General features: G+C 52.5%; 8 protein-coding genes across 8 annotated transcripts; 5 read left to right on the top strand and 3 right to left on the bottom strand.

Moving 5' to 3' along the window:
- Window positions 1–362: 362 nt before the first annotated feature.
- Window positions 363–2,914, bottom strand: CTAM01_13415 (SPOC domain-containing protein; the record flags this gene model as incomplete). Its single annotated transcript, XM_060529419.1, has 2 exons — window positions 363–2,246; window positions 2,306–2,914. 2 exons carry the CDS (start codon window positions 2,912–2,914, stop codon window positions 363–365), a joined length of 2,493 nt encoding a protein of 830 aa, XP_060375983.1.
- A 1,137-nt stretch (window positions 2,915–4,051) lies between these two features.
- On the top strand, window positions 4,052–5,002 carry CTAM01_13416 (proteasome A-type and B-type; the record flags this gene model as incomplete). The annotated part of the gene is made up of 4 exons (XM_060529420.1): window positions 4,052–4,075; window positions 4,154–4,338; window positions 4,396–4,814; window positions 4,875–5,002. The coding sequence occupies 4 exons, from the start codon at window positions 4,052–4,054 to the stop codon at window positions 5,000–5,002; spliced, it is 756 nt and encodes a 251-aa protein (XP_060375984.1).
- Window positions 5,003–5,345: 343 nt separating this feature from the next.
- CTAM01_13417 (PAP2 superfamily protein) lies at window positions 5,346–6,453 on the bottom strand (the record flags this gene model as incomplete). Its single annotated transcript, XM_060529421.1, has 4 exons — window positions 5,346–6,046; window positions 6,105–6,198; window positions 6,257–6,313; window positions 6,382–6,453. The coding sequence occupies 4 exons, from the start codon at window positions 6,451–6,453 to the stop codon at window positions 5,346–5,348; spliced, it is 924 nt and encodes a 307-aa protein (XP_060375985.1).
- Window positions 6,454–6,963: 510 nt separating this feature from the next.
- Window positions 6,964–8,664, top strand: CTAM01_13418 (WW domain-containing protein; the record flags this gene model as incomplete). Its single annotated transcript, XM_060529422.1, has 1 exon — window positions 6,964–8,664. One exon carries the CDS (start codon window positions 6,964–6,966, stop codon window positions 8,662–8,664), a length of 1,701 nt encoding a protein of 566 aa, XP_060375986.1.
- Window positions 8,665–9,572: 908 nt separating this feature from the next.
- Window positions 9,573–10,500, top strand: CTAM01_13419 (uncharacterized protein; the record flags this gene model as incomplete). The annotated part of the gene is made up of 3 exons (XM_060529423.1): window positions 9,573–9,615; window positions 9,669–10,027; window positions 10,090–10,500. The coding sequence occupies 3 exons, from the start codon at window positions 9,573–9,575 to the stop codon at window positions 10,498–10,500; spliced, it is 813 nt and encodes a 270-aa protein (XP_060375987.1).
- A 5,041-nt stretch (window positions 10,501–15,541) lies between these two features.
- CTAM01_13420 (major facilitator superfamily transporter) lies at window positions 15,542–17,519 on the top strand (the record flags this gene model as incomplete). The annotated part of the gene is made up of 8 exons (XM_060529424.1): window positions 15,542–15,782; window positions 15,858–16,000; window positions 16,067–16,115; window positions 16,170–16,334; window positions 16,396–16,790; window positions 16,853–16,920; window positions 16,974–17,146; window positions 17,221–17,519. 8 exons carry the CDS (start codon window positions 15,542–15,544, stop codon window positions 17,517–17,519), a joined length of 1,533 nt encoding a protein of 510 aa, XP_060375988.1.
- Window positions 17,520–17,551: 32 nt separating this feature from the next.
- CTAM01_13421 (NUDIX domain-containing protein) lies at window positions 17,552–19,199 on the bottom strand (the record flags this gene model as incomplete). Its single annotated transcript, XM_060529425.1, has 2 exons — window positions 17,552–18,995; window positions 19,075–19,199. 2 exons carry the CDS (start codon window positions 19,197–19,199, stop codon window positions 17,552–17,554), a joined length of 1,569 nt encoding a protein of 522 aa, XP_060375989.1.
- Window positions 19,200–23,847: 4,648 nt separating this feature from the next.
- On the top strand, window positions 23,848–26,551 carry CTAM01_13422 (fungal specific transcription factor domain-containing protein; the record flags this gene model as incomplete). The annotated part of the gene is made up of 4 exons (XM_060529426.1): window positions 23,848–23,960; window positions 24,152–25,327; window positions 25,446–25,704; window positions 25,877–26,551. The coding sequence occupies 4 exons, from the start codon at window positions 23,848–23,850 to the stop codon at window positions 26,549–26,551; spliced, it is 2,223 nt and encodes a 740-aa protein (XP_060375990.1).
- Between the last annotated feature and the right edge of the window lie 123 nt (window positions 26,552–26,674).

The raw sequence follows: 26,674 nt of genomic DNA on the forward strand, positions 1-26,674 counted from the left end.
AAGTAGTCGGCCAGGATCAATATCCTTCTTCCAACAGCTCTTGCGAACAAAGGTCGACTTTAGACTAAGACTGATTGTTGCCGACAACAGCTACTAAACCAAATCACGATACAGCTACACAAAAGGAACATGATAGAATAGCTTTGATTGCCCTATTTCAATACAGCTAGACAATGAACTCCATAGCAAATCCCCATTTAGCAAAGGCCCAAATGCCCCCTACGAGGGAGCGGTATCTCCGTCTCTCAGTCCCAAGACCTCGCGTGAAACCCAATAAACAGCTACCTATGTACCGCGAATGAGAGGATATACGCTTTTGCAAGCAAACTTTACTGGTTTGCCCATCCAATGACAACCCATGATCACGCCGATGGCGCAACCCCCTGCGCGCCTTGCGGAGCCGGAGAGGCAATATCGCTGCCCTTAGCAGCTGGCGGTTGTTTCTCCAACAGGAGGCTTAGATGGGTCAGGTCATTTCGCGCCCGCAGGTCTCTCTCCAAGATGCCTCGAACGACCTCCCACTCTGTCCGCGACATCTGGTAGGCTTGAGGCAGCAAGAACTTCATCGTAGGACTGTTGATCAAAGGGCCCAGAACTTCTTGTGCCAGCGCCTGGCCTTGTTGTTGACGTTGTTGGTTTTCGAGTTCAGCGCCGCGAGCGGCCGTATAGCCCGTGGGAGGCTGATTAGACGGAACAGCCTGATGTGCCCCTTGTGCTGGATATTCCTGTAAAGTGTGGACAGTGTTGCCAACAGGATGGCCCGGTTGCTGGAAGGGGCCCTGGGCAACCGTTGGCGAGAATGCCGGGCCAGATATCGAGGGGTGTCGTGGAGGGACGCCGCTCTGTGGAGGAGTTGGCACATTGGTGACGGGTGATTGAGATGTGGTGCCGCCCAACTGAGGCTGTCTGGGGGTATTGCGGTACACGAAGACAGCCAATAGCATAGGCTCCGTCCTCTTCTGAGGGACAAGGTTATCCGAAAAGTTGAGCATGAACTCTGGCATGTTGCTGTCCCCCGGAAGGACAGGAACCAAGTAGGTGTCCCTCACATTGCCCACGCCCTTATCTCCAACAACAGCGTAGCGCTTTTTCGAGACGAAATAGTCAATGAGGGCCTGGAACTCCCGTCTATAAACCTCGGACGACGGCGTTATTGCCACGACGACAATGTCGGTCTGGTCAGCGTAGCGCAAGCCGCAGAGATACTCTATCGCCTTCTGTTCGTCTATGCGTCCGGCAACCGTGAGTTTCTTTGGGATGAGGCTGGTCCAGGGCAATGCAATGGTGGTAGAGAGGTTGGCGCCACCAACAAACCTGGCGGCAGCGGGGAAGTCGGCAATCGAGCTCATTACCAAGTGGCCACGCCAAATGACATCAGGATCTGTCTCATCAGTTGGCGAATAGGGTGGAGAGTCCGTCTCTTCCTGCAGAAGTCTATCCACGTCTGCGTCAACACCGGGGCCATGGTTTGGCGCCGACGGCCGGCGATTGTGTGTGCCCGTGGGAGATTTGACGGTTGCGTAAACCTTGTTGATGTCGAAGTCGGGATGCTTGGGAGAGTGTCGGGCTCCACGGGTATCGATGTGTAGACCAGCATGGGCAGGAAGCTCCACTGAGTTCTCATAGTGCGATTCTCCGTCGGATTTGATGCCAGCCTGCCCCTCTCGGCCACTTGGTCGTCTTATGAAAGACCTGCGTTCGTCATTCTGATGGAAGGACTCGTTCTCGACGATCTCTTCGCCTTTGTGTGTTCTCCTCATACGAGGACCATCTTCGGTGATAAGGATTGACTGCTTCTCAGAGATGGCCTTCAGCTGAGCGTTGGCCTCCTGCCTCTCCTTGGTAGCCAGCTCGTCGGCAGACATTGTGGCTAGCATAGTTGGCGACAGAGTGCGCTTCAATAAGCGTTTGGTCAAGTCGCCGTTCAGCTTCATATTCGCATATAGGATCCGCGCCTGCATTGCGTACTGGCTCCGGTCCGGGTGTGCATCGTGAACCGCGCGTTCAATCTCGAGTGCCATACGCTCCGCTTTAGCTGCAATAGTGGTGTCTTTTGGGAGACTGATGGTCTTGTCCTTGACACCAGCAGTGAGGCTGCCGCCGACAGCCTTTTGCAGGAGTTGGGCGGGTCCCTTGCGATCCTCGGGGAGATCGCTGACCTTTGCATCTAGGTCGGCCGGTGCGGTGTAATTGACGACAGGGGATGCTTCTGGATCCGAGACTTTGCGTTGCTTTGGCGCAGGCGTCTAGAAAGCGTAGAGTTAGCAATGCTTCGCGCGAGGCTTTGGGAAGACGGAAGGCTTACCTTTGCTTCCTTTTCTCCAGTCTCCTCTCGCGTCTTGCGCTTGCCAGTGGCGGCCTTGGATGCGGCGTCCTTCTTGTCCTTCTTCTCCTTGGCGGGTTCTGAGGGAGCGGGTGAATCCTCGGCCTTGTTACTCCTCGTGTCTTGCGACAACTCTTCTTTGGGGTCGCTGGCGCGCTTTCCAGCTCTGCCGCCCTTCTTCTTTTTCTTCTTCTTCTCGTTCTGTTCGTCTTCGTAAGCCTTGCGGCGAGACTCCCACGGGCGCTCGCCTTGCTCCATGAGAGCCAGTAGTTCCTTGTGATCCTGAGGAGCACATTGCTCACAGTAGTAGTTTTTAGGGAGATCTTCCGTAAAGACACTCATACCCATGCAAACGTTGTGCTGCCATGCCGTGCATTTGTCGCAAGCGATCCAAGGCTCCTCTGAGTCGCCATCCTGCTCAGTTGCGCCGCAGACGCAGCGGATAATCTCTTCTTCTGGTTCCTCCTCTTGCTTCTTCTTCCTTCCTCGTTTCTTGGGCGGTTCGATAGGTTGGTCGTCGAAGGCCTTTGTATGCTGACCTTTGGTTGCGCGCACAGAGCGGCGAGGCTCTGGTTCTCCTTTACGAACCATACTGGTTAGATCTTGTTGGTAAAGAATGCGGCAGTGTAAGGTATGTGTGCGTGCTTGTGCTTGTGTGTATGTTTTTTGGGGGAAAGACGAGGGGTGGCTGGCTGCGGGGCAGCGTGAAGGTGGTTGCGACACTTACCAGACATAATGGCTTTGTTGCCAGCGGTGGCAGGAAGGAGAGGTGGAAGCGTTCAAACGTCCGTCTCCCTTTGTTGGGAAGGAGCGCGATGGTGCACCTTTGGGGGAAGGTACGGGATCTACTCCAGTTGTCGATTCAGGAAGGTCCGGTGTCCTCTGTCTTTCTCAAGCATGCATTGGATTTTACGGCAGAGCAGAGGAAAAAAAAGACTATGATATGTGACCCATCCAAGATACGCGCGCGACACCACAGGCTTGATGCGAAGAGCGCAGACCGCGCGGGAACCCTTCCAATCGTCCCTCTCGAGTGAGTTCCAACACAGATAAGAAGTATAACGTCGCGCGACACAGTTTGCGACAACGAAATCAAGGTCGATCGTGGTGGGAGCGATGTTCGCGTGCCGCTTTTTGGGTTGTGTGGGAGAGGAGCAGAAGGGAGCTTGCGCAAAGGTGGAGGTGATGGAGTGGGTTGCGGTGCGCTGCGCTGCGATAAAACGGCGCGAGGTTGGAGGGAAAATGCCGAACCGCCTCCACATCCTGTCATTAGGTAAGCGTCGTTAACCACGATCTTGGGCCCATCGCTCGGTGAGAAGTGCACGGATGCCGGGGAGGCGGGGGATGCATTGTTGTGGCCTTGATGCCTGATTACCTATTTTCGGTGAGATAGGTGAGAGAGAACCTCTGGCCCCCGTCTGAGGTGGAAAGCAAAACGATGAGGTAAGAGCCTCCCGGCAAAAGCTCGGACCATACTTACCTCAGCGGCTTAGCCCTCCCCCGGTTGCTCCCCCAGGCTGGCTAGCAGCGCAAGGAGCTAACGCGTGCGTCGATTGCCTGGAGCTTGCCTCATCGAGCTGCACCTAAAGTCGTAGCCTTCCCTGCAGACGACCAACAAACCATCTTGCCGCAACTTCACACGAATCCGATCGTCGGCTTCACAAACGAGATCAGTACCGCAATCGAATCCTCAGTCACAGCCAAGTGCAACTCGATTGCTCGCCCATCATGTCACGCAGATACGATTCCCGCGTAAGGTCCCTCCCCGCTCTTCCCTTGCTCTACGTCCCCTCCATCCTAGTAGGGCAGCAAGCTCACACTTTGTGTTAGACAACAATCTTCTCCCCCGAGGGCCGTCTCTACCAGGTTGAATATGCCCTTGAGGCTATCTCTCACGCTGGAACTGCCATTGGCATCCTCGCCAAGGATGGCATCGTTTTGGCCGCCGAGCGCAAGGTGACTTCGAAGCTGTTGGAGCAAGACACTTCTGCGGAGAAGCTGTACATCGTCAACGAGTACGTAGTTGTGGGCTCAGCACTATATCTCTAGACTCTAACGCTCTTGCCTCCTAGCAACATGCTTGCCGCCGTTGCAGGTATGACGGCTGACGCCAACATCCTCATCAACTATGCCCGTCAGGCCGCCCAAAGATACCTCCTCACCTACAACGAAGACATTCCATGCGAGCAGCTCGTCCGGAGACTATGCGATCTGAAGCAAGGATACACACAACACGGTGGTCTGAGACCGTTTGGCGTCTCCTTCATCTACGCCGGATGGGACCCTCGTAGACAGTTCCAGCTGTACCAGAGCAACCCTTCAGGCAACTACGGCGGATGGAAGGCGACGGCTGTCGGTGCCAACAGAGCTAGCGCAGAGAGCTTGTTGAAGCAGGACTACAAGGAAGATTGCACTCTCAAGGAGGCTTGTGGCATGGCGGTCAAGGTTCTTAGCAAGACCATGGACTCAACGAAGCTGAGCGCGGAGAAGCGTACGTTATTGCCATGGCCCCCCTTCGATCTGCGAATTAATACTAACCGAATGTAAACAGTCGAATTCGCCACCGTTGGCCAGACGAGCGACGGCAAGATCTACCACAGACTCTGGACCGCAGAGGAGATCAAGGAATTGCTGAAGGAGCATGATTTGGCAAAGGACGAGTCCACGGAGGACAAATAATGGCATGGATGAATTCAAAAACATAGATGGGGCGTGATGATTGCCCTTAACCCTGATGTACCAATAGAATTGATGCCCCCAAATTTCCGGAATCTCAGACCCCCAAAACCCTGATAGGTTGCTGCCAAGATGCAAATGCGATGCTGCGGTTTCCCAGGGTGAGCTCTATAATGGCATGTAATGCAGAGGTGATAAACCAGGCTCAAGATGAAGCAGAAGAAAGCAAGGCAAGAATGCAGTAAACACGAGTATCAATGTAGTGATTAGTCTTACGTGTGTAGATGGCTAAGTCGGTGGTTGGTTTGTTGCATTCGTACTCTATGAAGGACCCTACTGACAGTGATTAGTGTCTCTGGCTATTTAGCTGGGTCATCTCGTAGCCTACGTCGGGTCGCGAGTCCCCAGCTTCCTCCTCGTCTCGCAGGCGGTTCCACCCAGTCTTGGGGTCCGATCCAGGATATGGATGGGGTTCATGACATTCCTTGGCGGTCAACTTCGGCCAGTGTCGTCGATAACTCCAGTACGCAACCACGTAACCAAGCAAAGAGCCCACGGAAACATCATATACGTCGTGTCTATAGTCCTCACACCGGCTGATGGCGATGAGTGCAGCCCCCAGCAGCGGCAGAAGGCAAATGAGGGCGCGGCTAAGGTCTCGGCCTCCACTGTTGTGTCGGAAAATGTGCAGCTGGCCAGCCAAGAATAAGCTCAAGAAGCCAAGTCCAGAGAAAGAGAAAGACGAATGGCCCGACGGGAAGGACCGCCAACCATCATGGAGGAGATGGTGCGCAGTCTCAGTGCAGACATCGATGGTAACAAGCACGTCAGGCTTGGTGCCAGTCGCCGGCTTACATCTGGCCAACAAATCGGGACGCGGTCGGCCGACAGTATTCTTGACGAGGTCCGTGAGAAAGGAGCCCATGATGATGGCGATGGCAAAGGACAGGTAGGTGACCTCGTGCTTGTGAGGCGATGCTTTTGTGACAACATTATACGCAACCAACACGCCCAGCGGTATGAAGAGGGCGTATACAAAGTTCATGTCTAAGAAGGTATCAGTCATATTCTCAAGAAAGCTCCAAGGCTCCATCTGTGCACTAACAAACAGGTACGCGCTCGACCTCGGCATGAGGGTATGAGATATGCAGATCGTTGATGAAGAACATGCGGTGGAATGGCTCAATAAATAACAGCATCTAAAGAAGTCATCAGCACTGGGAGCTATGCCATGAACATGCATCGTGAAGAACCTACCACGATCCACCCAGTAAGGAGAATCGCAAATCCGAGGTAGTCTGGCGCATGAGTTCTCTACAGGTACTCTGTCAGACGATCTCGCAGCCTTGCTTGTATGAGAAGAACCCGAGCGAGTACGCTACCTTCCAAAACCTGGTGAATGCGGATGCGACAGCATTTCCGCTTGAACCACTGTCCCGACGGGCTGGGGCCATCTTGAGCAGTCACCGTCGTCGAGTTGCACGAAAGGCTGCTTGAAACATCGACGACTTCTTGCTGCGACGGTGGGTGTTGATCGAGGGAGCGGTAGTGATGAGAGAGCTCAAACACCCAACGTGAGCCGGGTCTATAAGAATCAAAAGGAGCGACGGCAGACAATGAAAGCTGAACAAGCGCCAACGACTAGCCGCAGTCACTTGATCAACATGCAGATCCTCCGGCCAATTGTCCCTGGGGCGAGCCTTCCACCTTGAATGTCTTCCGGTGTATGTGGCGTTTTGATTGGGGGATTCGAGCTCGTGAGCTGTGACGCTTTAGGTCCCGAGCTGGCTGCAGACGCGGGAACCTCTGGAAGCTGCCTTATCTTATCGGATGCCCGAAGATTCTCCGCCTCAATTCCGCTCCTCACATCAACACCTCCGAAAATCAACAACTTTATCGTGATCGTGATCTGACGGTTAGCATCACAGACACTACGAGCGCACCATTTCTTAACCTTGCTCAGTATGCTCAAGTCAACGTACAAGCCGACCGCAAATACTGCGACACCTCTTCCTCTGCTTCCCGGATGGACAGAGCACACTGCGCCAAGCGGACATAAGTACTACCACAACAGCCAAACACAAGAATCGACATACACAAGACCCAGTGCCCCGGACGCTGCTGCTGCACCTTCAACGGCTTCGACGAGCTTCTTCCAATATCAGACCGTTCCCCAACTCTCCGATCCCAACGTCGCAAACGCATATCTTGCACAATACAACGCGCAAAACCAGCCTCTGCCTCAGCGAGGAGGTTTCGGTCACGGAGGCAGGGGAGGTAGGGATGTACGCCCGCGTCCCGAGCCGGTGGACAAACCAAAATATAAGGTGCCGATCCCCGGATGCGAGCCCTGGTTACTAGTCGACACAAAGTACGGGCGCCGCTTTGTCTATAATCCCGAGAAAAATGCTAGCTACTGGCGCATTCCAGAAAAGCTTACGGCTGGTATCTTGGAGGTGGACAAGGCCAGAATCCGCGAGAAAGCTGGGATCAGAAGTGTCGCAGAGACAGACAAGGAGGGACCACCGACAGCCCAAGCTCGACCAACACTAGATGCTACGGAACCCACGACCTACGACAACAACGAGGACAGCTCAGAGTACGAGGAGGTTGAGGTTACGGATGACGAAGTAGAGGACCAAGATGGGGAGGACGGGCCTGCTTCCAAGCGCCAGCGTACAGAAGATCCGGCCGATGACGCGCCTGTAGAATTCAGCGAAGCGGACATCGCTTTTCAACTGCAAGCAATGGGCGATGCCTACGGACTAGACCCCGGAGAATATGACGACGGGAATATAGACGAGTGGCCTGAAGGTGCAGAGGGGGTCGAGTTCTCACAAGAAGACGCCGCCGCGTTGTTCCGAGATTTACTAGAAGACTTCAACATCAGTCCCTACAGCACGTGGGAGAAACTGATTGAGGATGGACATATCATTGAGGATCCGAGATACACAATTCTCAATACGATGAAGGCACGCAAGGAGACCTGGTCGGAGTGGACCAAGGACAAGATCAAGGAAATCAAGGAACGTCGGGCCAAAGAAGAGAAGAAGGATCCGCGGATACCGTACATGACGCTACTGCAGGAGAAAGCGTCACCCAAGCTCTTTTGGCAAGAGTTCAAGAGGAAACATCGGAAAGAACCATCCATGACGGACCCCTACATCAAAGACAAGGACCGTGAGAAGTGGTATCGCGAGCACATCAACCGTCTCAAAATGCCCCAAGCCACACTCAAGGCAGATCTCGCCACGCTTCTGAAGTCACTGCCACTTTCTGCACTGAACAACAAAACGAACATGTCGCACCTACCACCGCAGCTGCTCGTCGACATCAGATACATCTCTCTGCAGCCACAAGTGCGGGATCCTATGATCGCGACCTACATACAGACTCTGGGACCACCTCCAGAGGGTGACGCGGCCGAGCAAGAGGATGAAGCGACGCGCAAGGCTCGGGAAGCTAGAGATCGGAGAGAAAAGGCACTGCATGAGCACGAAGAAAAGGTCGCAGAGCAAAAGAGGAGACAGCAGCGAAGCCTCGAAATGGGCAAGGCCCGACTTCGAGAGGAAGAGCGTGAAATCGAACGAGCAATGCAGGTTGGCAAGCGAGGTTTACAGAGCCAGCTGGCCAGTGCCCAGAAGAACGATCAGCCTGATGCATAAAATCAACGTGGCTGGGTTGACTGATAATAGACAGACTTGGAATTCCAGCAAACCAGACGGCGTGCTTTTTAAAATCAACGTCAATCTTTCGTGTCTCTTGTGATAGGGTCGTCCTGCAATAGCCCGGTCTTGGCACTAACAACGCAGTCAGCCCGTTGATGTATCGCTCCGCCGACTGCTGCAGGAACCGGGTTTCATGCACGACCACAATGAGGTCTTTCTCACCATCCAAGCCTCTCATCATATCCAACTTGACTCGAGCCTCGCAGACGCGTCATGCAGACCTCCCAACGGATGCAGACCAACAGTCTTGGACGGAACCATCATCCATGGGTTGAGTTGAAACTCTTTACTCCTTCCTGCTCCTGATGCTTCACAATACAGTCAGCGCAGTCATCGTAGGAACGTGCTGCCTGCGGTCTGCGGTCGAAACACCATGATCTAGTTGCTTGACCACCCAGCCACACTTCAGCGTCATTCCCTGCTCCGCCATCCCTTTTTACCGCGAGCAGAAACATACTTTGAGACTCGTGGGTAATCAGTTCGGATTGATACCTCTCGCTGTTCCTGCCACGGCACTAATGACACCATCTGGTGTGTTCGTGCGCAGGATCGACTGAAAATCGGCGGCGCGCCTATTGGCTCGTCGGCCACGTCGGTCATCTCGGTCACAGCAGGCTGACCGTGCTCGCACATCCCCAAGCGCACTCCGTTGTCAGACGAAGTACCAGGCGATGGAGGAAAATGCCATGTCAATTAGTGTCCTGAATGACAGCCGCCCTTGGACTTTTCCTTGAGGGCCCGGCCTCGTGTCTTTTAGTATAAGCCATTCCTCTGTTCGTTTCGCAGACTTTGGTGTTCCGAGTGTCTGCTTTTCGAACCAATACGTCAGCGCAATTACACACATCATGGGCGCAACAACACTCACAGTATTTGGCGTCATCGCCTTGGGTAAGTAGCGAATAGTTATTCGTCTAGACGAACATGACTGACGAGGGACTCAGCTTCGATGGTACTAGCGCAACAATTTCCCGGAAATTTCCCTGGCAATGGCAACGGCAACGGCAACGGAAATGCGTTTGGAAATGGCAACGGCGGCAACGGTTTCGGAGGAAACTTCAACAATTTTGTCGGCTTCAACATTCAGGAGGCGATGCACACAAGAAGAATCCACGGCATATTAGGAACAATCGCCTTCGTCATCGTGTTTCCCATCGGCTCGATCGCCATGAGGATCATTCCCGGACGCTTCAGCTGGCTTATCCACGGTCTCATCCAGATGGCCGGCTTCGTTCTCTACATCGCTGCTGCCGCACTGGGTATCAAGTTGACGCAGCAAGTCACATTTGGTGGAACAAGTTTGGTAAATTACAATCCGCTCTGCGTCAAATATCCCGAGGGTTTCCCGCTAATGCATTCCGTTAGTATGAGATCAGCACCATTAACTTCCACCCAATTATCGGCCTTGTCCTCCTGGCCATCTTCTTCTTTCAACCCATTTTCGGCTACATCCATCATGTTCAATTCAAGAGGTACGGCATCCGTCAAATCTGGTCACACATCCACCTGATCATTGGCCGCCTCCTCATTCCGCTCGGCATCATCAACGGCGGTCTTGGCCTATACATCTCTAACTCTCCCAAAGAGTTCAAGATCGCCTACGCCATTCTCGCTGCCGTATTTGGCATTACATGGATCTTCGTCTCGGTTATCAGCGAGAGCCGTCGCAGCCGCCAACCGGCCGTGGTGGTCGTCGAGGAACACAAGCTCAGGAAATGGTCCCATGGTCGCAACAGCGGAAGCCGGGGCTCGTCGGATTCGGACCCGAAGATTTGAATGGCTGAACTGACGGTTTATGAGTTATGAGAAACCTATTTAGGATAAACGTGCCACATCGGTCGCAGCAGGTTGACTCATGGTGGCGATCGGACGAGCTACCGAAGCGAACTTTTTTTGTAGTTGGCGAGAAAGCAAAGGACTGGCGTTTCGAATGTCTTTATCTTGACAGAGAGTATGCATATCACATGCCAGAAGTTGCCTTTGGAACTGGCCGACTATCTTGTGACTACAAGTCTTCAACTCCTAACGCTAACTTCAACCTTCTCGGCCTTACGCTGTCGCCTTGTGGGATCACATGGAATCTGAACAAGACCTTTCTGGTATCACAGATTATGTAAATGGTGGCATAGCCCTTGTCTATGGGAATGCTCCAAGGCAACAGACCACCAGTCCACTTAGACCAATGTGGCTAAAGCTTTGGGTAATGTACAATGAAGATAGTCGTGTCAGAAACGACTGGGAAGCGTCGCTAGGCACGGTATGAGAATGAAATGCGCGGCTTTTGGATGTTTACAAGTTGCTGGTACCGTGACACGCGCCGTTGAATAGACTTCAATTGGAAAATGCTGGTAAGTATGTTCCTTTCGAGGATGATCGTCGATTCCAACCGCAATGAGCATCTACAACAGAGGGCTCGAGATCATTTCGCACATCAAGTCCTTGAAGAACTTTGCAATATACAGTTTCCTATCCAAGACACCGGGACATGGTGCAGCTTGTAGTACAGTGATGCACGCTATACCTTCCTTACAGCTGCATCATGCCTCACTTGGTGGTGATCGGGACTGTTGCAAGGAGAAGTTCTTGCCCAATTGTCATAATGCTACAACTAGGCGGATTTCATTAACATCTGAAAACACCCACACAAAAACATCTGAGATACTCAATATTCGAAAGCAAAACGAGGGTAGGTACAACGGAAGCCTAATTGAAGTTGGGAGAATCATCCTTCTACCAAGTGAATAGAATGATCCCCTCAAGGACTTAGGACGTAAAACTTCACCCCGTAGAGCAACTGTCAAACAAAAAAACAAGGCATGAGGCTCTTTAATCGACTTGTCGACATCTTATATCGGATTATCAGAGTGCCTGGAAGTTGATGTGTTCTGTCGCCTACAGCCATAATCGTGGATGGAATGGCAAACTTGAGTATTTCAACAAATCTGAACAATTTTGAAATTACCGAAGGCGTGAGGGTGAGGGGTCTCTCCTGATTCAACTTTTGCATTACTTTCAGTCAACTTTTGAAAGCTGCACGAAGATTCAATGGTCTCGAATGACCGTCGAAGACAAAACCGAGTGTCTGTTCGATCTCTCGGCAGTGCTTAGAGCACTCAGGTGGCCGGCATGCCGAATCTGGGAAGTCACAGTGGGAGGCCGAAGTCCTAGAACTTCGTTGCTCTCGCCTCATCGGGAACCCCTTAAACGTAAACTCAATAGACGGAAGCCTGGCCTCCAAGAACAAGAGCTTTCATCTTCGAATGCCCCCTCGGGGAAAATGAGAGCGAGTATTTCTCCAAAGAGTCATTGTCCAAAGTAGGGCATCACAGTAACTTTTTGAATGTGACGCTACAACGGCGAGGCAAAGTAAAAAGAACATGGATCAGGGGAGAGAGAAAAAGGAGAAGAAGTGCCCTAAATTGACGCAAACTGGTGTGCCAATACATAGTTAGTGCCTTTGGTCGAGTTGGGGTCCGGGCAGGAGCCCAGGTGCAGTTTTCTGTGAAAACATTGGGAGGCAACGGGATGTATTTGAGGCAAGAGGACTTTCAAGTCGATGCGCCGCTCAATCGTATATTTTCTTGTCATCATAGAACCGTATCGAGATACGCCAAGAATCATTCGAGGCAGGACTCACCAAAGATGTTGCAAGTACGGGCCAAACAAAGGGCACACGAAGAATCAGGACTTTTTTGTCTCTGCTAGAAAGTGCCTCGTGGACCTTGTTGCGGAGCTGCCCAAATAACCAATCCAGGAGAGACAAGAAAGGATGCACCTCAGAGGCCAAGTTGAAATTAGACCAGCTTGTACGTAGAGCTACTACAACATCGCTGTATTGAAGACCACATTGAATTAAATCAATCTGACTTCATTATGATGAACGATTCTTCCATTTCGTCTTCTCTTGGCCAGAAAAGAGATTTCTCAAAACTGAAGTGAAGGTAAAAGGGTAGAGGCAAATTGAAACAACAAAACCTTTCTCGAATGGCGGACAGAGGTGTAAAAGGCAGCGCGCTGAAATTCGGGGAGGCCACGGGCTGAGTGCTCAGTTTCGATCCGGAAGAGTGTTTCTCACAACCCTAAGCACCTTCCAAGCGCAAATTACTGGCCATCTAGCTCAGAGAACCCATGCATTTCTGGGGCTTAATTTCGCTCAATGCCAAGCTAGTTTCTCTGGAATAGAAATATGTTGAGATTCCGATTATGGAAGGAGCCAGTCTTTGTTTCGACGTCAATCCGCTGACATTGTGGACAGCGTAGGCTGGGTGGACCAAGCCACGCAAAAGGGCACACGTAAGAGATGGCAAGAATGGGAGAAAAGCGCTTGCGACATGATGTGCAAAACCTGGGAAACCTAATGTGAAGGGGTGGCCCGTCTTTCAACAGATAAGTAGATTTTAACTTGATGATATGCGTCATGGCTGTATGACCAAGGCACTATCTTGAGATCTGTACGTGTTACGCCGCGCAAGCCGCAAAAAATCACAATAAAAAAGAACTGGACCTACAGATCCAAAAATGGGAACACACGATGGGGGATACTTGGTTCTTGCTGAAGTAACCAAGAAAGATATTGCGTCAATGTACATGGAAAACCAACAGGAACGACTCTCGTGTCTGCCATCCTGCCAAAACAGGATTTTGTCTCCGTCTTGTCAGGGTATCGGAACAACCCCGACATCCCGGTGCATTGCGTTCAGGAGGCCGAGGTTACACAGTTCCAACAGCCCCAACCAACAAGACCCGGCCTTCCGAACATGGGGCGCTCTCGCTTTTTTGGACAAGGGGAGGACTTCTCTCAGGGGTTGATGATTGTTATTCGAGGAGAGATCAATACTCTATACATACCGCGTGGATCGTTGACGGGGTGGACTTCATGACACGTGTGTTACTCAACCAACGCGACATAAAAGACGGATCATACGACTTGGCTCGAAAAGATAGTAATGATTCTCTGAGAAATGGAAAAGAAGAAGATAAGAACCTTGAAGCAATCAGCATGGAGATTCATGTTGTTCAAAATGAGACTGCTCTTTGCGCCCTTTTGTCAGCCTGGATGAAAGAAGTTAAGAACACGACTCTTTGACCACACTTTTACCTCGGTCCAGAAGAATGAACGCAGGGCGTTTGAGCGAGATTAGTCGAGATCCGGGGCCGGTACCCGTGGCTCCCTCTCATAGCTGAGCTGAAAGCATGCTTTCCGCAACGCGGCTGCGTATCGGGTCAGATATTGCAGAGAAAGACCCAAGGGAGGAGTCTGTCAAGCGACTAGTGTGTTCATCCTGAGACCCCCGAAGCATTTCAGTTTTTTCCTACCTTAAGTCCATCGTGAAATCAAATGACCTGGGTACCTCACCCGGGAGGGACGAAAACGCGTTTCGCTTTTAGCCTGGAGGAGACAATGCCTCCCTTGGCACTTGGCTTAGATCGTGAGCTAGACGAAGCCACCAAGCCTAGGAAATATGAGTGAGACACCCCAGAGCAGCGCCAATCGACAAGCTAGGATCTGGGACAGAGAACAGGGCTGACCGTCTCTGTGCGACATCACACCAAGTTCCTCTAGACCCAGGCCGTCGGCACCGCAATGGATCTTGTGCTGCACATTAGCACTGTCAGCTCGTGTGTGGGTTGGGTCCGCTTGTCTAGACATGCCCGCATGCCGCTCAGCATGCATACAGATGATACCACCTGACTTCTTGTGCCCACGCATCGAATTGTGACCCTGGAAACTTTCCACATCTTGAGCCAGTCCACTGCCCACTAGAACCAACGAGCCCCTGTGTATGACGGCTAGGTGCGGATCATCCTTCCTTCTGAATGAATTTACTGATCGAAATATCCCCGCTACCCCTCCCATCCCCTATCTTCATCTCAACCAGTCGAACTTTGAGTTATTAAACCAAGAAACTCCCGCTCTGTCCCAGCACTACCCTGACCCATGAATGCCAAATTTTGAACTGATGTGATCCTCCACTTACCAAAGTATCCATCGTTGCCTTTTCCTGGGTTCCCCTCGCTCCCTGTCCCACTATCCCTAGAACGGTCTGGGCCTAGCCCGTTGAGAGTCTGAAGTGAAAACATCCTGTGAACCTAATGCCCTCTTTCGGAGCTGGGGTTCTGGTTCCAGTCCTCGCTAGGTGCCGCTGGGGGCCGAAAACACACCTGGCCGCCTCGTGCAAGAGCCAAGATCCTTGGTAGATCAAAGATGACAGGGTCAAGGAGATTGGTGGGATGATAAGTGCTGTATGAAGAATAGAGAGGGCTGGCCGTCAACCACGGAAAACGGGCATCGACTGACGCGATGCGGGAGACCGGAACCCGGAGTTGACAAGCGTGGTGGACAAGGAGGGCCCCATTCCACTCCTAGAATCGCTCACATTCCCTCCACTCAAGACGAAGAAAAAATAAGATAACGTCAACGCCAACGGCATACACTGACCTGGCTTACTCTTCTTTTGTCAATGGCACCACCCACTTTCTACCATTCGTGTATTTACTTGCTGGTCAAGCTTATTGGCCCCTAATTTACGGCCGGAGCGGAAGTGAATGACTGCAGCTGCCACCTGTGCCTACTACCATGGCAGCAAATCATCGCTCAATCATACCAGAACAGACTAATGAGGCTCAGAATCTGCCAAACTAGCTTCACCGTGCCAGATCGGCACTTTTACCGGCCAGATTATCGATGAGAGCGCTCCATATAAGAAAGTCGAAGCGCAATGCCGGATGCCGGGGTTTCCAAAGCAAGTTGCTAGACCAATTCCTCGGAAGACAAGGACCAACACGCCGGGAAAATTTTGGAAAGGAAGGGGAAAAAATGAAAATCAACCGCCAATCGCAGAGCGCCGAAACTGAGGGGGTAGCCTCCAGATCATTCATCTCAGTGGCTAAACCTTTGCGAGATCACGACGGAAATGATGACGTCCACAGTGTCGACAAGACTGCGATGGACCGGCGAGTGAACAGAAAATTAGACATTGCTCTTCTCCCGCTGTTGTCTCTGTTGTACCTATTCAACGGTCTGGATAGGGGCAACGTGGGAAACGCTCAGACCCAAGGTCACGAATACTTTACGCTTGGCTAGCTGTGTGCCTAAGTTCATCGATGTCGTACAATACTAACAGCTGAAGCAGGATTTACAAACGACATTGGCGCCGCGCCGGACGATCTAAACCTCGCCGTGTCTCTGTTTTTCATTACTTTCGTTTTGTTTCAGCCTCCCTCTGCGGCTGTTGGCCGATGGCTTGGGGCTAAATACTGGATCCCGATTATGATGGTAAGGAGGTTTCGTCCAAGCGCCACGCCAACAAGATAAATGAATCCATGCTGACCCCCCACAAAGCTTGGATGGGGATTCGTGACCATCTGTCAGGCCTTCATCAGGGGCAGAGGTTCGTTCTCTTCAAAGAGTCTTGCACGTTCTCTGAGCTTAATCTGTTCTTCAGGTTCTTTGATCGCCACTCGCCTCCTGATAGGCGCCTTCGAAGCTGGCTTCTACCCGACTGCAGTCGCTTACCTCTCTTTCTTTTACTGCCGATACGATCTTGCTGTGAGAGTTGGCTTATTCTACGGACAATATGCTGTGGCTGGCGCATTTTCCGGGGCAATTGGTAAACCCGCGAACATCAGACATGCATTCGTACCCTTGGGAGAATGCTGACATGGGGACAGCATACGGTGTTTTCCACCTCAGAGATGGACCTCTGAAAAATTGGCAATACCTCTTCATCATTGAAGGGACGCTGACGATTCTTTTCGGTCTCATCGCCTGGGTCTTCCTCCCGACAGGTCCCGGCTCGGCATGGTTTCTGACCCATGAAGAACGACGCTTTGCTGCAGATAGGATCAAAGCCGACAGCGTTTCATTTACCGAGCATGCCTATGACGCCCATGGAGTAGAGACAGATCGTCTGACCCAACGGGACTTCATTGAGACTGTGAGAGATTGGAAGTTTTGGTATGTTCTGGTATTCAACATTTGCGCCAGCGTCCCCGGGCAGGCTTTCTCCGTCTTTCTACCACTAGTTGTGCAAGGGTTGGGATATTCATCAATTCAAGCAAATTTGGTAAGAAGAGGAGTAAATCTAAGAGACAAGAGCGTACAGAAAGACTGACAGAGATTGTGCAGATGTCTGTTCCTCCATACGCGTGTGGTGCGCTTGGATTATACCTCTTTACCCTCAGCTCCGATTATCGGTAGGTCCCTAGAAGCCTCGATAGGGCCATGTTTAGATCTGATATCTTTCAAGCAAGGAACGAGGTTATCACATCTTGGGGGGCATCGTCATTGCCGTTGTAGGCCTGGTAGCTACCGTTACTGTCGAATCGAACGGCGGGAAGTACGCTGCGCTATGCGTTCTTCTTCTCGGTAGTTACGTTGCTGCTCCATTAACAGTCGCGTGGTTGAGCGGGAATACCCCAGGTAAGCAACGGAGATGGCTAGGCGACTAGATGCAAGCGGAGTATTAGGGAACATTGCTGACTTCTCTCACATAGAACCCGGAAAACGCTCCCTTATCCTCGGTCTCAACGGTTTCGGGAATCTGTCAGGCGTCATCGGTGCGCAGCTATACCGCGATCGCTACAAGCCAGGCTACAAGATCCCATTTTACGTAACCCTAGGGTTCGTTGCAGTCTCGTTACTTGGATACCTTTCGTATAGATTGACTCTCGCCGCGGTCAACCGAAGAAAGTTGGAAATCATGAGACAAAAGACTGCAGATGAGATCGAGAGAGAGCGGCTGGACAACACGCGTTACGCTGACAAGAAGTGGACGTTCATATATGGTCTTTGAGCATGATAGGTTACGGAACAACCACGTTGTACCTAAACATCAGAGAAGAACGCATCTGCTTCGCGGCGTATCCGCTCGGCGATGTCCGAGATATCAGTCGAGCTCTTCTCCCCGTCCTCGAGCATGTATCCGTCGATGAGACCTGATGGTACCCATTCAAAGTACACGTTCCTGACATTCGCTTTTACCATCTCCTCGCCAGACCCTGCCCCAAGCGAGCTATCGATGGCCTTCGAGGTATCCTGTTGTGCCAAGTAGCTGTGCTTCCATGAAGCAGCGACCTCATTGACATCGTTCTCTTCGAAACCAGGTGGATCATACGGCAGAATCTTCTCACTTTCAGCCAGAACGAATACCTTAGCTTGAGGTGAGCTGTGCTTAGCAGAGAGAATTGCTGGTAGTGAGCCTGTCTTGTTGCTCGTTGTCCCATATCCGTCAATGATATCCGCACCGATGAGGACCATGTCCACTTCCTTACTAGCGATTGCGGCGGCGGCGTCGGTATAGATTGAGACGTTGACTCTCTTCTCCCTTTGCCCTGACTCTTGGAGGTGGTTGACCAGGCTAGACGCCATTGAAACCCCCTCAAACAAGGGACGAGACTCGAGTACGCGGATATCAAATGATGAGTCTAGGCCTGCGATAGCCCTCTTAAGACACTCGAGGATGGTGGAACTCGACGATAACGTGAGAATCCGGATGGGCTGACCGGAGCCGTGATGTGTTCGTAAGGAAGCCTCAAAGGATTTCGAGATGCCATCGATAGAAGAGTCCCTCGATGTTGCAAAATCGCCTACCTTCTTTGTCACGGAGTCAAGGAAGGCCTGGGAGACGTTTGCATCCTTGGCCTGCTGTACCTCCTTCTCTATGACGGACAGCGATCGCACAATGTTGTTCAGAATTGCGGCTCCCATGCTCTCTCTGCCATTCTTCCAGAGATGCCAAGCGGCGAGTCGAGCATTGCGCCACCACTTTTCCACAGAGCCATCTTTCTCTGCGCTGGCCTTCTCCCCAATTACGGAAAGAAGAACCTGAAGCGCCTTGCCCGCCAGCTGCCGCGCTCCGCTTTGGTGATCCTTCTGCAACGCGAGCAGCCCCTCACTTAGAAGCTTTCCTCTCCTCTCGCCGAGTTCAATCTCGAACCAGATGCGTCTTAGACTCTCGGCAAGTCGTGGCACGCCACCAAATTCATCGACGTCGCGGACCTCGTGGGGGTCGAACCACTGGAACCCCTTATGCTCCCAATCGATCTGAATGCGGGACTCATCCTCGTGGGACTTGAGGCGGAAGGCGAAGGGATGGATAGTCCACTCGCGGCCAATCCTCTTGTCGGCGAAGACGTAATCCTTTCCCTGGCGGAGTAACGTTAAGGTCGCAGGCGTAAGCGTTGTCTCTTCGCGGATCTCTCTCCAGGCAGCATCCAGGGGTGAGGGGTCGTCCTGCTCTATGCTGCCCGATACCGGCGCGAGATGATTGCTTCAGAATTCTAGTCAGTCGCATAGATATACAAGCGTCATCGCAACCTGTATTTGTGAAGGTTGGGGCATGAGCTCACGGATAAGTTCGCACGCTGTCACTTCTCCGGAATAGAGCGACCTGCGGCCCCCGATTGGGCGGGAACTTGAAGATAAAGGATGAGACGACTGCGCGGCGAACCATGGTCTTTTTTGATGGTTCCATCAGATGAAGTCTGGCTTCTGAGAGAAAATCTGCTTCACAAGTGGCCTTCTGCGGCTGTTGCGGACCTCATGTGAAGCTTGTACTGGTAGGACGTGACCAAGAGAATGAGGTCATCACGAGGAGGAAAACATGACAAGAATCGCAGCTGGTGACAGCCGGCAGCACAGTTCCATACTTTTTCACGCGGGGTCCCAGCTGAGCGAGAATTGACCCTTGGTCTTCCGCATCGATAGTGAATGGTGTTATTTCTATGGCATAGGCGTGTGTGAGGTGAAGAGACGCAAAGAGTAGTCAATGTTCACTAATTGGCTGCGTGTTATTTACGATGCTCAGGGCAAGATCATGGAGCCCCAGCCTACTCAAGCGACATCTCACTCACTTTATTAAGACCTCTACGAGGGCCATACGATACTCAAGTTCAGAGACTTTGACTCGATACTTGGAATCAAGAATGGCTATCTATGGAATCATCTCATTCTTGTGACACCTTCTAAGTAGTCACATTCGTCACTTAGATTGTGAAGTTTGGGCTTAGCGATGAGAGAAGGGCACAGCGGACAAGACAGGTGATGGTAGGCCGTATGAGGTCTCGGCGATTGCCGCCAGAAAGTACGGAAATGAGTCGAATGCATCTTCTGATCCTTTAGATGGACTCGAAATTGTCAGAAGGCGATCATCACGAGTTCCAGTCGCTGACGGGTGCAGACTCGTTGGCATTCACTTCCAGGTAAGCCCCGAAGGGTACACCCCCGATTGACAAACCCCTTCGTTTCTGAATTGATAGTGTCTGGAAAGATTGGCAATGCTTTGAGACCCAACGAAATGGGACCCTGAGAGGTGACCGATGAACCTTGAGACCTTTCGCTCAATACATGAGATGGCCGATTTCACCAGCCTCGGAGAAAAGGATGCTTTGGAACTCATAGGAAACCCAATGGCCACCAAATCCCAGATTATCTAGATAGTGTTCTTGTAGTGAACTCAATGCAAAACCGTGAGAGAACAGCTGACGATAGAAGGAAGCCGCGAGGGGCCTCTTATCCGACCGGGCCGTGACCGCCACTTCTGGCGTTGCTCATGTGAGCATCAGTCCTGGCGCGACCAGCTGCATGTGACGTTCAGCCTTAAGAACCGCATGCCAAGTAGACAGCAGCCGGTGGCTAGGAAGGTATTTGCATCGGGTGCCGGCCTTGATGCATTGGCAGGGGGCCCCAAACGCTCATTACTGAGCAACGTGGCAGTGAGGTTCGTATCGGCTGAGGCTTGAACAATGCAGTCGCTGCCTCAATAAGCCTAAGATGCGTACTGAACAAAGATCAGAGCACACATAGATTGCATTTAGCGGTGCTGCTGGCAGTGCAAGGCTGGCGCAATCGCAAATAGCGGACATGGTTGTTCTAACGGGCAAGCCGGTTGTCTCGAATCCGATGAATCGGCCGATCCGCGACCATAGGGAACGCGCAATGAGTGAGGCAGCCGTCATAACAATTAGTGCTGGCAGAATCTCATAAATTAGAACGAGTTCTCTGTACGTAATATGCGAGAGAAGTTCTTCATACTCATGTCTGTGACACCCCTTCTCTGGAGAGAGGTCGGCTTTATGCCAAAGGGTTCGCGGACCGGAGCTCCCTCCGCACATGACCAACTTTTCCAAAGTTTATGTTTATCAAGGCGCTACTGGGACCCCGGGCAACGTGATTACATACTTATCTTATGAAGAATGTACTCCGTACGAGCATGGTGGTGTCGGACGAAGCCGAACCAGGATCATCAGCAATCACGGAAAAAAATTCCACGACCGGCGATACGAGGAGATGAGCTCTCACCACACTGGCCGGACATGAGCTAGGACTCACCAGCTATAATGTGATATAATAGCAACGTGAAGTGGCGTCTGACTTGCGCTTGCCTGAGGACAGAGACAATCATCTGGGGGCCACGCGCGACGAAAGCTTCGGCCCCCGTCAGTCGTGTTGGTATCTGTAGACGCTGCAGGGTAACCGGCGGGAAATGTGCCACAAGAGGAGATTGCAAACCAACAAGCTATTCCTTTGGCCCTTCATCTGACCGCGGGGGCGCTTCACAGAATGTAAGATTTGCTATGCCGATTCGTTGAGGCATTCTCAACGACCTCCACGGCGGGTGGAAGTCGTCGTTGACCTATGGGTTGAGTGGGACAAGTCTAATGAAGTTTAAATCGCCATCACCAGACTCTCAGCTACGATTTGAATCATGTGGCTCAAAAACATGAGCCTAAGAGGCAAGGCAGTGGGATGAGTGGCTGGCGTAGGAAAGACCCCGGGTGCTTGGTGAAATATTGAGGCATGAAAGACGCAAACTTCTCCGGGCGAAGGCCATAAGAGGAACACAGGGATGGAGCGCCAAGACGAGCCGTTCCGCCGCAATGAGTGAATATCCCGGCGCGTGGACCAAATTAGGAGGGCAGTGAGCGCCTAGCTCGTAGGTAGTGAACCATGAGGCTGCATGTCAATTTGTGCATATCTAGGTATTTCTTCCCTTTCACTGCGAGCCGTGTGAGACCTAATAAGTGAGACTGGCTGGTATGAAAAAGTTGCAGCGACAATCATCGCGGTGTGCCGGGGGCTTGGTGGGCATATTTCTCCACCGATCCGAAAGCAATCGGCCGAGGTCACGATTGTGCAGGTTGGACGTCTCTGACAGGTCAATTAAGTGGTCTATCCGTGCCTAAGCGAGGATTCCTGGCAAGTTTGTCGGGGTATGGTAACCGCTGAGTATCTGCAGGTGCATGTTTTTGAGAGGCAGGGTATGGGACGTGGATACGACGGGTATGTAGATGAGATGTGAGTTGATTAAAATGAATATCTTGGATGTATAGTGAATAACCTGGCACGCCTGGGATGAGAATCGAGATGAACGGACGGGAGTTGATTTGGCCATCGGCGAAGATGTGCCCCAAGCTCATCCCGCCTCCCGCCTCCCGTCTCCCGCGTGGGCCGTGAAACGAGTCAATGGCGACGTAAGACGGGACGTTAGTGGCGCCCTCCTAAGCCGTTTTTGGGGCTTCCGATCCATGTTTACTGGCGGCTGGACTCGGGGTACCGTACTGGACAGTGAACGGTTGGCATTATTGCAGCACAGAATCTACCGTTAAGCAGGCTTAGCAAGGCAAAGCAAGGCTTGGACATGAAGTGTCCTCCTCGCCCTCTTCTCTCGTCTCGGGGCAGGGCAAGCTAAGGCCCCGGGTACGTTAGGCACACAGCCCAGGCCGGTTGTCAGGGGTTCGAATCAATGATCAACGGTCCCCGAATCCTTGGGGGTCGAAACATGACCGGGGAGGAGGAGGAGCCTGGGAGGAGAAAAGAGGAGGGGAAGAGATGCTCCGTCAACGCGCGCGTGTACAGCATGGCAATCACTTGTGACTACCCAGATGTGTGATTTAAGCAGGGAGACTTGCAGGTTCGTCAAGCGCACCTCACAGCAGCGCTTGAGAGGGGTGGGGAGGGGAGGGGAGGAAGGGGTCGCTAGAGTGTGCCTTTCCTCGCAGTTTTTCTGCTTCAGCTCGATGATGGACCCGTGGATTGCGTGTGAGTGTGAGAACGAGTGAGCATGGGCATGGGAGTGAAAGTGAGGGTGAGTAAGTGTGCGAGTGAGTGAGTGAGTGAGTGATTGTGTGAGAGTGGGCGAGTGGACTGTGAAGTCTGTGAGTGTGCGGCGCCCAGGAAGGAAGGAAGGCAACTAATTATGGCGCCTTACCTTAATAATTCATTACCCGCCAGGTTGGTTTGGTCGGTGTTTGCTTGACCTTCCATGACCTGGTCGGGTAGGCACGCACCCGCTCAGCGCATCCCTGGGGCTTTGGGAAGCTCCAAGGTCTTTGGAAGGTCGCGCAGGGAACGATGCTGTTAAGGAAGTGGGCATCGTCACATGCAAATGACTAACGCGGAGCCACTTCCGGTCCCCAAAATGCTACCACCCTCCCCTCCCCTCCACCTCCTCAGGCTCGTCCTCCCTTCCCGGACCACCACTGGACCCTTTTCCTCGTCTCGCAACCATAACGGCTGTTCAAAAATCTCCATTCTCCACGCCATGTCCATGTCAACATCCTTCCGGGACATCTTCCCAGCGAGTAAATCTAACGTTCCACACATCAATCCGGTTCAACTGCTTCTGGTCGCCAACGTCCGCCTGAAAAGAATCTCCAAGGACCAAAGAATGTCGACGTAGTGCCTTGACCTTCACCCGCAAACGCACTTCGGATACAGCCGCCCACTATCAAACCATCTAGCACGCACACCATAGACCAACAAGTCTCACCCCCTTAAGCGTCACTCCCTTGATTCCCTTCGCCTCCAAGGCCCTGGCGCCCACTCTCCAATCCCACCGGAAGTCTCGAACTCGGACGGGACATATCTGCCGCTGCCTGGCTACCGATTTCCGGGGTACACTGAGCTACCAACCGGTCCAGATCCATCGCCGTGTCCGTCACCGTCACCATCACCATCACCGACGACAAGCCTACCTTTCATCCTTGACCGACGGCGACACCTCACCAAAACCTCACTAGCCTGCAATACCGCACTTCGCACATTTCGCCTCTCATATCCAACTCCGAACTTGAGGTCCGGCGGAGCGGTGACATGCGGCCTCACTCTCCCGCAGAACCAGGATGCAGCAGCAGCAGCCAGAACAAATCGAAAACTCCAGCCGTGCATCTCGTTTGCCTGTCAACCCGCGACGGCACAAGGTAGCGCCAGAGCAACGGAAGCGTGTTGCAACAGCGTAAGTCGCTTGTGGAATTACTAATATCTTCATCTTCTACTGTTCTTAGCCTTTGATTCGCTGTATACATTCGTCCTTCTTTCCTACCAACCACGTTCCCTCCGTTAAGCAGCATTTCTTACCCAGCACATGTTACTCTCATCGCTGTCTCATTTTTACCCTACAATCAACGTACTGAACTTCTTCCACAGGTGCAATAGCTGCAATGTCCGCCGCATCAAATGCTCCGGTGAGAGACCGTGCCGCCAATGCCGCAGCTCATCACGAGAATGCCAGTATCCCACCGTGATCGAGAAAGTCTCCGTGGCTCGGAACGATCTAGATGATCTGAGGAGGAAGCTTGAGATTGCAGAACGGGCTCTGCAGATTGCCGTACCCGACGACGTTGCGAGACGGCAACTGTTGCAACAGGATGTCGACGTGAAGGGGTCTCGTGCCGGCTCGGCTCCGTCCCTTACACCCCCAGAGCCCCATGATTCTTACGGGGAAGCCAGTAACGAGATTGTCGCTGAGACCGCTGATGGACGCACACTGCACGACCAGGATGGAAGAGCCCGTTTTCTTGGCGAGACCTCTGGCGCAACATTCCTTGACTACCTCAAGGAGTTCATGTCCACCGTCTTGCCACTTGCTTACAACCCGCAATGGCTGTCACCGACGCCAACTAGCGGTTTGACATTTCTTTCTTCCCTTGGCAGTTATCAGACATACGACTCTCGTCCGATTGAGGTTGAGTCGAACGTGGACCCTCTTTCACTGCCTTCTCGGGACGAAATGGCTGGTATGCTTGCCGACCTCCGAAACTTCATCCAAGACGGCAACAGCGAATTCCCGTGCGGCGGCATCTACTGGTGGGGCGATCTCAGCCAACCACCGCCAGCGCCCACCGTGTCTGGCGACGTGAAGCCCGAGGTGTTTCCGTCCGGGACCTCTCAACAGGTCGTCTCCGACAACTATCGTCATCTTGCATTCTACCATACCGCCTTTGCCGTCGCCTGTCAAGCCAATACCACGGCGAGTTCGATGCTGGTCCCAAAAGATTTGAGCCAGATTTACTTCGCCCGCGCCCGCCTTCTCCTAGGTAACCCTCTCGATATCACCCGGTATACCATCAGCGACGTTGCTGTTCTAGCACTGATGGGCTTCTACCTTATCGAGATGAACCGCCGCGATGCAGCCTACGTCTACGTAAGCAATGCCATGCATATATCCATTATGCACGGCGCCCACCGTGGCTGGGTCGACGAGCGTGGGAAACGCGTTTTCTGGACTCTTTATATTCTCGATCGCTGGTTGAGCTGTCTTATGGGCCGTCCTCCCATTATCATGGACGATGCTATCCGGCTACCACTGCCTTGCGATGATCTGTAGGTTCCCCTTCCCTGTCCCAGTCCTCTGGCATCCTACTTGACGGAGATCTCCGATGATGGATTCCCGTCGAAGCAATAAGGCACTCGTCTAACGCAATGGTCAACCCCCGTGTAGTGAAAAGCCAGGATCTTTACCCCCTGCAGCCGGCCTTCGAGCCCACGTCGAGCTGGCCCGCATTTCGGGCCACATTGTCTGCAACACGTATAGAGTCGCCCCCTGGGATCGTGGTCCCGGAGGTGCGGCGCGGCACATCGACCGAGCGCTGCAGTTGCTCGGGAGCTGGCAGTCATCACTGCCGCCCACCCTGCAAATGTCTACGTCTCATCCAAGTAGCGATCCCTCATGCTGTCTCCTGCATATGGCATACAACCAGGTAAGCTTGATTTGCCCCACCGCCTTCCTTTCCCTCCTTGCGTTGCGTCTCCGAATAAGGATGGGGTTATACGTTTCCCCCTCCTACCACCTCATGACACCCCTCTCCCAGTCTGGGAATATAGAGGACAGTCGCAACCCCGTACTAACTCAAAGTCTTCCCGGATCTGCAGCTTCTCATCCTTGTCGTCCGCCCCATCTTCTTCGCTGCTGTTAAAAAGACCTTTGCCGAGCGCTACATCACCTCAGACCGTCGTTGGGAATTCTCACACCACGCAGACCGCATAAGCTCCTGCTCAAAGGCGGCGCATGCAAACTTGTACCTCGCTCGTTGGCTGATGCGTCTCAACGGTGGCACTCGCAAGTTTTTGCAAGCAGGGTTGCACTACATATTCAACGCCGCCATTATTCTCATGCTGGAAGAGCTTCTCGTCTTCTCGCCAGCCACGGAGCCCGACGACATCAACGTCAACTTTGCCATCAGCGTCTTTGAAGAAGAGGCCAAGACAGAAAGCAACTACGCTCGGGACTGCGCTACCGTCCTGAAAGACCTCCAGTCTATAGTTCAGCGGTTGCGACTGGACAGCCAAGCTGTCTATACCGCCCGCGCTGGTGGTGTCAGTGGAGGTCCTTCTACCCCTGGCCTAACGTCGGACGACGTAACGAACGTTAGCAGCAGCATCAACACGCCATCCACATCATATTCTCAGCATCAAATCTTCCCGCCCGGCCCAAGCCATGTATTATTATATCCCATGACGACGGAGGATGGCCCGATATATGAAGAACTTGTGGCTTGGGTTGAACACAACGACGCGCAATTGTACAGTAATAACTATTCCATATAAACCATCATATAAACAAGAGCCAGATATCACATAAATGTAAGAGCAGTTTCTCTGGATGGGGATCAGTGACGTCTCGAGAGGGGAAAAAAAAAGAGTTGAAGATTTATTGAAGCAGGAATAATG

This window comes from Colletotrichum tamarilloi (genome assembly GCF_030869305.1).
Source record: "Colletotrichum tamarilloi strain Tom-12 chromosome Unknown Scaffold_95.1, whole genome shotgun sequence".
Classification (NCBI taxonomy): domain Eukaryota; kingdom Fungi; phylum Ascomycota; class Sordariomycetes; order Glomerellales; family Glomerellaceae; genus Colletotrichum; species Colletotrichum tamarilloi.